Below are 10,843 nucleotides of genomic sequence, written 5' to 3'. Positions count from 1 at the left end.
GGGTGGTGGTGGCCGTGGTGCTGGTGGTGGTGGCCTGCGGCGGCGAGCGCGCCCTCCTGGCCGGCGGCGAGGTTGAGGGCGCTCAGGGGCGACGTGGGGCCGCTCGGGTGGTCCGAGAGGGCATCGTCCAGGGCGGGTGGGCCGCACATGTGCGCGGGCCGTTCGGCGCCGGTGTACAGGCTCATGGCGCGCACACTGCACTGGTAGCCGCCGGCCGGCCCAGCCTCCAGGCCCTGAGCGCACGGCTGCCCGTAGGCGGCAGGCGGCGCGGCTGCATAGGACAGCGCCAGCGGCGGCACCACCAGGCCAGCGCGCCCGGCAGCGGGGCTCAACTCGCCGCCCGGCGGCGACGTTCGCAGCGTCATGATGTTCTCCACGCTGAAGCCTGGCAGCCCGTTGGGCGGCCCGGCGTGGTGCTCCGGCAATGAGCCGTCGGGGGAGCCGGCTGGCGTGGAGGCGGCGCTGCGCGGGCTGCCCTGCAGCGCACTCTCGGGGCTCAGCGTCTCCACCTTGGTGATGACCGGCAGCGCTGGCGACGCCGCCTCGCTCTTGATCACCACCTTCTTTTCGGCCTCCTTGGGGGCGTCCGCTAGGGGGGGCCCGGCCGGGGCGCCCTTGGCCGCGGCCGGGGGCGGCTCCTTGAGGTGCGTGCGCTCCTCCTTCTCTCTGGGCACGTCCTTCTTCTTGAAGCGCCGGCGTCGCCGCAGGAAGCTGCCGTTCTCGAACATGTTGTACGAGTCCGGGTCCAGCGTCCAGTAGCTGCCCTTGCCCGGCTTCTTGTCGTCGCGCGGCACCTTGACGAAGCACTCGTTGAGCGAGAGGTTGTGGCGGATGCTGTTCTGCCAGCCCTGCTTGTTCTCCCGGTAGAAGGGGAAGCGGTCCATAATGAACTGGTAGATGCCGTTCAGGGTGATCTTCTTCTCGGGCGCGTTCTGGATGGCCATGGTGATGAGCGCAATGTAACTGTAGGGCGGCTTCACCAGGTCCTTGGGCGCCGCGGGCTGGTGGTGGTGGTAGGGCGCATACGAGCGGCCCATGCCTGCGCCGTACTGCTCTGGGTGGCCCGAGTAGACGCCCATGGGGCTGGCCATGCCGCCGTAGCTGCCCGCCGCGCGGTAGTAGTTCTGCTCGCTCAGATAGGGCACCACTCCCAGCGCGTTGGGGTCCGACACGGAGTAGCGCGCCTGCATGCTGCGCCTGGGGCAGCCAACCACCGCCTGTGCGCGCGGACGCGGCCGGGCGAGCGAGCCAGGAAGGGCCTGCGAGAGCGAGAGAGAAAGAGCGAGAGCGAGAGAGAGGGAAGAGGGAGCCGGCGGGGCCCGGCGCTGGGAGCCTCAGCGGCGCAGCGTAGGGCGCGCCAGCCTCGCCGCCGCCGAGGCCGAGAGGGGCGCGTTCAGCGGCTTGGGCGGAGCTGCATGCCGGAGGGCGCGCCGGGGAGCGCTGTTGGCCACTGCTCGTTCGCGCTTGGGACGCTGAGGGCAGAAGACCGGGACCAAGGCTCGCCCCTCTGCACGCGCGCAAGGGACAGAGCAAGGTGGCCCCCAAGCCCCAGCAGATCGGCGCGCCGGAGTCCGGAGCGGGTGCCTGCGGAGCCAGGGGAAAAAAGGCCAAGTCTCTTTTCGGGGTTGGGAAAAGTTTCAAAAGTCGTCTTGCTGAAAGCCAGTTTTTACTTTCCTCAGGCCGCGCCCCCTCATGGAACTTTGGGCCAATCCGCGGGCAGCTGTGGGGAGCTGGCACCAATCGGGGCGAGGAGAGCTTGAACCCGTCGGCTCTAAGACCCAGACGCTCAGAGCCAGACTTTTTGCAGCTCCATACCAACTTGAACAGATTTTTTAAAAAGAGTTATATCTTACTAAAATTTATTTTATTATCACATTTTGTTTAATGGGCCCACGTGTCCAGAGCAAAAAAAAGCGATGTTCCTTTTCAAAAAGTTAGTTTGAAATATAAAATCGAATTGATTAACGTAGTCAACTATCTCCCCAAAGACCTTGTAAGTAGCAAGATCCAGTGCCTATTTTTCTCATTAATGAGTGATGAGGCGAGTAATTAGATTTCCTCATTACTGGGGCCCAGGTTGAGTGGATTCAAAGCCAACGGGCCGGATCCGAACGGAGGGGCCTCCCTGGATGTTGTCACGATTTAATAAAATGGTAATTAATAATCAGCCGTGCGTTTTCAGGTCCAGGGCCGTCGAGAATAACCCATAAAGATTTTAGAGGCAAATTGTAGAAACCGAATTCCCCTCCCTCCTCCCGAGGAGTCAGGCCTGGCGCCTGTGCGGGAAAGGTGGAGAGGGGAGGTTAGCAACGTTTCGTAGAACTTGATCCTCGCAGACCGCCGTGGATCCGGTGAATCCCACGCGTCTCCACGAGCAATTTTGTGGGGTTTGGGGAAGAGAACGAAATAACTGCAGCTTTCCCCCTTTCCTCTCCCACGTAGACGCTTGCCGCCCACCAGCTCCAGCTTCGCAGGGTTTCTCCCTTCCCCCAGCTAGAAATTCCCTTTGACAAGTTGGCTACCGCACTCCCGAAAGACAAGCACAGCGCAGCGACTTACGGACTCCAGGCAAAAGCCGGGGTCCCTCTGTCCAGGGACAAGAACCCGACCTTACGCTCCGCGGCGGCTTCGCACCAGGCAGCGCAATGCGCGTCATGAGCGTCGTGCACCCAGGCTCGGAGCCGAACAGCGTCTCCGACTCAGACCCTGGGCGAAGCCCGGACCTCCCGCCTTGGGTAAAGCCCCCTCGCCATTCGCCAAGCTAACTTTTCTGCTCTCTACTGTTTTCAGTTTGATTGGTTTTTGGTAAGACCAGTTGGGGGCGGGGGCTCCATGGGGGAACCGAGTAAGTGATTCCAAATGGGTAAAGACCCCTCCAGAGGTTATATTATTCGCGATGCCGACCTGCAGCAACTCGCAGTTATTCGCCTTCCATCTCTTCAGCTTCCTCCTTCGAATCCCGGACAGTTTGTTTATTTGTGGACTGATCTATTTACTCCTTCAACGCCTCAGAAAAATCGGATCCTCTTTTGCCCACTTCCGAGGAGGGGAACACCCCTTGCGACGAGCTAAATGATGGTCAGGATACTTCTGGAAGTTGTCAGTCCGGTTGGGTAGGGGAGGAGGATTTCAGATAAAACATCTGTATTTCAGGTTTTCTTTTTCCCTCCCATCCCTTCCATCAATCGCTTATTAGATTCCCCAGCAAAGGTTTTAGAGATTCCGCGCTTTGCTCTTCGCTTTGGGGAGGTTACTAGAAGACATTGTGAAAGTCTCATTCATTTTCAACAAAAGAACAGAGGACAAATATTTATGTGCATTATGAATAGTATTATTAATGTATTATCTCTTGATAAATTCAAAATCAAAGGGAAAGTACATAACAGGTTCCTATTACCTTGAATATTCTAAAACGCTCACTATATACTCTACGGGTGTTGTAGATTCTTTCTCTAACTTGATTCTTTAATTATTACTATTTTGTAACGAAGTAAAATAAAGCTGCCCAGCTCTCAGCTTACACGTGGACGGTTTGAGCTTTTTTTCCCCAACTCCCACCGGCGCTTTATTATATTTAAATGGATCTAGGATTTTCACATCAATCCTAAAAATAAATAAATAAAAAGGACTTTGGCAGAAGTACCTTTTTCCTGGAGGCACCCCGAGTTCTTCTCGCATTTTTACTGGAAATGCAAACTATTGATCAAGAAACACTCCTCAGTCTGTGGGATTCCTGAAGGAATATTATTTACTTTGCTTTTACGAGGTGTTTTTCAAAAAACTAGCTTTATCACACTATAAGACAAAACCCCAAATAGCTAAAGACCATGAAGAATAAATTCCAAAATGGTAGTTTCTGCCTGACTTTGTATTTACAAGAATGTCCAGATTTAAACCAATGTCATCGGAAAAGAGCGACGTTGCGCTGCCAAAAATAAATATCATTTGCCTCCCCTCCCATGAAGTGGAGGCCGTGGGGAGAAATCCTTATAATCAAGACAGAGAAGGCGAGAGACACTTTCCTTTGCCCCTGGAATTGGGTTTCTTTTCCACTCAGTGGGACTCCGGGAGAGATGTTTGTTCAGGTTATTAAAACAACACCTTCCAAGCACCTGGAGTTTGCAAAAACCGTATTTCCTATCTTTTCTTTAACTTGCCAGGGTATTTTGGATTGGGGGCTGCTAATTTCTTGCTGATCTCCCTGACCTGTTGCCAGTGAGCCGAAAGGGGAATCGGGCCCCAGAGGGCTCTGCGTGTTACTAAAATAATAAGCGATGATAAGGCAAAAGATATTCAAGTTCCTTTCCACCCCCACCTCATTACATTTCCCGCCCTAGCGTTGCTCTGCTACCGCACCTGGAGGCGCCTGGACGGACTCCGTGGGTATTGGCGCCATCTAGAGGGCATCGGGGAAATACTCTGACGAAAACAAAACAACAACAACCAAAGAAAAAAAAAAAAAAATACCCCGACCCATCCTGGTTAAAATGGAGGTGCTGACACCTTATGGATAGATCTTGGAATTGCATGGCAGGACTCAAGCCTTCAAGAATCTTCTGTAAGTGAGAGAGAAGGTAAATAAACTGTGTGCGACACGTCGGTTAAGAAAAAAAACGCACACACACATACACATAAAAACATTTTCCATAGCTTTGCAACGTGTCAACAACGTGATCTGCTGGGAAACAGAAATGTCTTTGAAGTTGCTTGGGGAGCAAGAAAGCTTCTGTAGGAAAACTCGCTGAGGTTTTGAGCAAATAAAATCTGTGCCTCTCAGGTGGCTAGAAGTCTGGATTTATTTTTTTTTCTCCCAGGGTTATTGAACAAATTGCCCATCACAGTCTTCCCACCGGAGCTGTCTTCCTGACGGAGGAGCAGCGTGAATTTCTGGGAACCGATCAGAAAGCTGTTTGTGCTGAATGTGTGGGGTTGGTTGGCTTTGATGAGAGGGAGACTTTCAGACGGGTCTCACAGCTAACATCTGCTTTTGAGGCACAACAGAGAACTCAAAGAGGGGCCTCGTGAAGGGACTTTTGTTTCTTCTCTCACTATGTTCGGTTGATCAATCTCAATATCCTGCAAACATTGCTCTTCTAAGGCTCATAAATGCCTTAGGTATTAGGGAAAGAGACGAAGTCTAAGAGCAGTGCCTTGGGCTTCTAAAAGCTGCTTGGGAATTCCTGGGTTGCACAAATGGTTAAGCGCTTGACTACTAGCTGAAAGGTTGGCAGTTTGAACCCATCCCATCCAGAGGCACCTCGGAGAATAGGCCTGGCTATCTGCTTCCAAAAGCTCCCAGCCTTGAAAACCCTGTGGAGCAGTTCTACTCCGCACACATTGGGTCACCATGAGTCAGAATCAACTCGAAGGCAGCTAACAACCACCACCACTACCACCAACATCAACAAGCACATAAGCTACTTGGGATATGATGAACTCTTGGGCTAAACAGTCAATGTTACTTCTTAAAAATCAACTGTGATCCATCTTCTAGAAATGATCTTTTCCAGGACAAAAAACTTGTCGCTGATGAAAACTGCCCAAGCGCATTTTACTGAGCATGCCCTTTCTAGGGAATTAAAGTAATATGGCATCCTTCGCAAATGGCAGTGCCTTGAATGACAAAACAAAAACAAACAAACAAGACAGTTCTTGATTAAAAGAGATTAAAGAAGCTGTACAGCTAAATGCAATACTTGATCTTAGATGGAGGAATACAAAATCTTACAAAGGACAGGTTTGGGAGTATTTGGAGAACATTGAATCCAGAGTGCATATTAGATAATAATCTGGTATGGAGGTTAAAATTCTTGAGTGTGATAATTATATGTGCCAAGTAACAGCACGTCCTTGTTTTAAGGAGATGCATGTCAAAATATTTAGGGCTGATACTCATCAACTCTGCAACTTTAAAGATTCCACCAGAGGTGGGGGAAGGAGAGAAAAAAAATAAGGCAAATGTAGCCAAGTGAGAACAATCGCTGAATTGATGGAATGTGGGTATTTGTTGTACTATTATTGCAACTCTTCTGTAGGTATGCAATTTTGCAAAATAAAAAAAGAAAGAGAGATGAAAAGGATTGGGAGAAAAATACTTTTGTTATTCTGAAAATAAAAAAGGGGTGTGACACCAAGCAAACTCATTTCTATGGGAGGAATTTCAAAGCCTAATGTAGACATTTAGTGAGGGCTTAACTAGGGCTCAGTGCCCTGTCTCCTTCTCTTCCAAGAATTTCTGAAAAACAGCCATCAACAGCCATGAGGTTTATACAATAACTTCTAGTGGTTAAAAGACAAAAACAAAACAAAATCAGAAAGCTGATTCTCAAAGAAGCTTATCTGTTTTACAACTCAGGCACTGCCACAATGAATATAATTAAAGACACGAGAAACTCAAGAGAGTGATGTAGATGTTTCTAAAACGTGATATTAAATATATAGTATATTAAATAGATAATATTTCTTTTTAAAGAGAGGTAATTATATGCTTCTCCGTGCAGCCTGTTTCATACATGTCACATATAGTTGCCCTTATCCAGATTGCTATGTAATTGATGTGCTTACATGCTGTATTAGTCAGTTTAGGCTAGCTTAGGCTGCAGTAACAAACGTTCCAAGGCTCAGTGGCTTAATCCTGCGCTGGCTCATCAAAGTCATGCAGGATCCTTGGTTTTTGAAAGCTTCCTGTCATCACCTGCTTCCACAGGCATCCTGCACTGGGAATGAAGTGTTCTAGCCGGAAAGTGACAAACATCGCTTCCATTCACAACTCACTGTCCAGAACTGATCACATGGCCCTGACACTCCCCAAGGGGACAGGAAGTTCAGTCTCCCTGGCACCCAAGCAGCCAGGGAACCAATATTTGTTTAGCAGCCTAATGACAGCCACTACATCCCCCTTTCCAGGCAAGTGGCAACTGTGTCTTACTCCTGTCTGCAGCCCCAGTGCCTTTCGCAATACTACAGCACATAGTAGGTGCACACGTGTTTGCTAAATGAATGTGTGACTACTTCCAAGATTATTCTTCCTAATTTATAAGGGAAATTGTAATGCATGCATACTATGTGCCAAGTTGTTTTGCTGTAATGTCTCATTTAACCCTCTTTTGGGGTAGCCAAAATTAATTAATATCCTCATTTTGCAGGTGAGGAAACTGAAGGCTATGGATGTTAAATAACTAGCCCATGGTCTTGCAGCTGCCATGGGATGGAATTGGAATCTCGTTATCCATCGCTTTGCTGTCTTTTAAGATTAGGGCTAGGCCTTGGAAATTAGAGGAGCCTCAAAATGCTGAAATAGAAACCTCTACATAAATAAAGGTAGTATATACAGAAACTTATATATATAGTTCCATAAATATATATACACAGTCAATAGTGTATGCATGAAGGCATGACTTCTGCATACACATAATTCATAAGTCTACGATATTTTAGCTTTTTATATCACCGGTTTGAAACCCTGTAATTAACCCTATGGGGTAAATGGACTCATTATCAATCCCAAAAGGCGGACTTCTCCCTGGGAGGTGCAGAGAGGGCTTCAGTTGTTCCGGCAAGTGGGGCCAAGAAAGCAGTAAGGAGACTGTTTGCCTCTGGTGGAATTTGCAGCCTATGGGGTGGGTGTTCTGTGCCCTGGTGATTGAGCCAGATTGGGATGCCACAAATCGGGCAGCTCCATCAGCATTTCAAAGTGGCCACCAGGTGTAGTAGTGAGGCCCCATGGGACATTTAAAGGACTGAACAAGTCACGTGCCCAGAGCGACTCTCCAGGGAGTAGGACCCGCACTGGAATGGGATTCTTGTCATCTAGTAGGCATCTGATGAAAGCCAAGAACGCTCTTCCCCCGAACATGAACCATGTAGTTCCACAGAGAATTTCCAATGTCAGCCCAGCCCAGCCCAGGCCTCTGCAGGGCCTCTGCAGGGTGCTTCCCAGGGTGCCTTACTCTCTGGGGCATCTTCATTTAGCTCTTAGCTCCTTTGCCTCCTCCTTGAGAGCCCCCGCCCGACCACCCACCTGCCTCCTCTCCCTCCTCCACCTCCACCCTCATTTCCTATTTCATTTCCTCCGCTGCACTGGCCACCTGTCCAATATGATCTTATTTGCTCTTCTGTTTGTCATCTGCCCTCTGCATACCAGAATAAGTGCACCAGGAAGCAGGCAGGGCCCTGGTCTGGCTCACCCACTGCCAAATCCCAGCACCCACAGCTGTGCCTGGTCCAGACTCCAAGCTCAGTTATTGTAAATTGAACAATGGGTGTCACCTGGGGGGTGAGCCCCTCCTATTCACCCGATTGGTAAAGGAGGGATCCCCCACCCTAAATAGTACAAGATAGTTGAACATATGCCACCTGACACTGGACAGATGAGAGTGACAGCAGTTAATCACCTGTGCTCACAGCCTGGAGGAGGACACCACACCACACAGGGCCATACGGGGGCAGAATGAACCAGCAGGAGCCATGGGAGGCAGACTTTCTAGTAACAAGAGGGTAGGGTGCCTATGGGAGATGTGACTGGCCTATTCGAATAGTTTCTTGGGCTGATAGCGAGGCTGAGGACTGGATGGGGTGCAGCTGGCCCAGTTGATAGAGGAACTGGCCGAGTAAGGAGCCTTTCCCACTGGGTTGGAGGCATATTTGGTGAGAGCAGGGGAACTCAGGGTAAGGACTTTTAGGGGTCCTGTGAGGCTCAGACAGAGTCCTTGGGTGGCACAAATGGTTAGGTGCTTGACTATTAGCCAAAAGGTTGACAGCTCAAACCCACCCAGAGGCACCTTGAAAGACAGGCCTGGTGATCTACTCCCTACAGCCTGGAAAACTCCATGGAGCAGTTCTACTCTGCACATATGGGGTCGCATATGAATGTTGGATGGCAACTAACAACAATAATAACATGAGGCTCAGAGATAGCAAAGCAGCGCTTGAAATTTTAGGACTTACAACATACCCTTATAACCTCAGCACTTCAGTGTAGCACTTTAAGCCCAGAATTCAATCCAAACACTCACGGGGCTTAATTTAGGCAGACGCTGCATCAGGAAAGGGAGAGAATCAGCAAACATCCCTGTCATACTCATCTAGTGCTGCTATAACAGAAATACCACAAGTGGATGGCTTTAACAAAGAGAAATTTATTTTCTCACAGTGTAGTAGGCTACAAGTCCAAATCCAGGGCATCAGCTCCAAGGGAAGGCTTTCTCTGTCGGCTCTGGAGGAAGGTCCTTGTCATCAGTCTTCCCCTGGTCTGGGAGCATCTCAGCTCAGGAGCCTCAGGTCCAAAGGACATACTCTGCTCCCAGCACTGCTTTCTTGGTGGTGTGAGGTCCCCATGTCTCTCTGCTCGCTTCTGTCTTTTATATCTCAAGAGAGATTGGCTTAAGACAGTATCTAATCTTGTAGATCTCATCAATGTAACTGCCACTAATCCATCTTATTACATCATAGTGAGTTTACAACACATAGGGAAATCACATCAGATAATAAAACGGTAGATGATCATACAATACTGGGAATCATGACCCAGCCAAGTTGATAAACACATTTTTGGGGGGACATAATTCAATCCATGACAGCCCCCAACTACAGCAGGTGGGCAGCTGCCTTCAGAGCAGTTCACAGGCAAGGAAAGGCTGAAACTTCCTTTGTAAGCTAACACACACATGGCCCTCACCACATTCCAGGCACTGTGCCATACTCCTATTCACCCACTTAACCCTCACCAGCTAGTGCCAGCATTCCTGTTCTACAGATGGAGAAAGTAAGGCAAAGAGAAGGTCAGTACTCACTCAGTGTGATGGTTAAGGCTGTGTGTCAACTTGGCTGGGCCATGATTCTCGGTGGTTTGGCAGTTATGTTGTAGTTTGGCAGCTATGTAATGATGTAATCACTTCCATAATGAGATCTGATAAAATGTAATCACCTTCATGATGAGATCTGCTATCAGCAGCCAATCAGTTGAAAGGGATTTTCCTTGGGGGTGTGTCCTGGATCCAATATATGTGGACTTTCTGGCAAGGCTCATGGGCTTTTGCTCACTCTGGATCCTGCATCCGGCTTCTGTTCATTTGACCTCCAGTTCTTGGGACTTTAGCTAACAGCGTACCTGGCTGTCTTGGGATTCATCAACCTCTGCAGCCTGTACGCCAGTGGCCTACGAGCTTACCTGCCAATCTTGGGCTCATGAGCCCCTGCAGCTCTGTGAGTCAGGGGAAGCCTCCAGCCTGACCCCAAAGACTTGGAACTTTCCAGCCTCTACAACTGCATGAGCCATTTCCTTGATATAAGTCTGTCTCTCTCTATATAAACGTATATATGTAGAGAGAGAGCTTCACTAGTTTTGCTTCTCTAGAGAACCCAGCCTAAAATGCCCAGACTCACCCAGCTGGCGAGCTGCAGTCCCAGAATTAGAACCGGACAGGCCACATGCTCAGCTTCTCCGTGGCAGTGCTTGCTTTGTCCATATGACCACCAGGCACAGGAGGAAAGGCTAGGGCCTGAGCAGCCATGAAGATTCAGAAAGGCGATGCTGAGGAGCAACGGACGTTTCTGGGGGAAGTTGGCCATGAGGCTGGGCCTTGACACCTGGGTAAAGAGAAAACTTTGTGCTCAATCATCATTCTTTCTCCCTGACACTTTGGGCTGCCAGATTTCTCGACTAAAAATACAGGATGCCCACACATTGCATGGCACATACTTATACCAAAAAATTATTCCCTGTTTATCTGCAATTCAAATTTAACTGGAAATCCTGTATTTAGTCTGGCAACCCTGAACTTGGGGGAAGAAACAGTTCTTCAAACACCTCTGGAGGTATTAGCCTTTTAAAGTTTCTTACAGT

The 10,843-nt window shown here is 49.5% G+C and overlaps 1 protein-coding gene across 1 annotated transcript in view; it reads right to left on the bottom strand.

Annotated features, from left to right (window-relative positions):
• FOXC2 (forkhead box C2) overlaps window positions 1–1,190 on the bottom strand; it is a 1,519-nt gene extending 329 nt beyond the window's left edge. The window contains 1 exon segment of the mRNA XM_023732513.1: window positions 1–1,190. This exon segment is cut by the window's left edge and continues 1 nt beyond it. Coding sequence (XP_023588281.1) covers window positions 1–1,190 — 1,190 coding nt within the window.
• Window positions 1,191–10,843: the final 9,653 nt, after the last annotated feature.

The sequence above is a fragment of the Trichechus manatus genome, unplaced genomic scaffold (genome assembly GCF_000243295.1).
Source record: "Trichechus manatus latirostris isolate Lorelei unplaced genomic scaffold, TriManLat1.0 scaffold00053, whole genome shotgun sequence".
Lineage (NCBI taxonomy): Eukaryota > Metazoa > Chordata > Mammalia > Sirenia > Trichechidae > Trichechus > Trichechus manatus.
The sequence above is the reverse complement of the archived record's forward strand: the minus strand, read 5'-3'. Positions and strand labels throughout refer to the sequence as shown.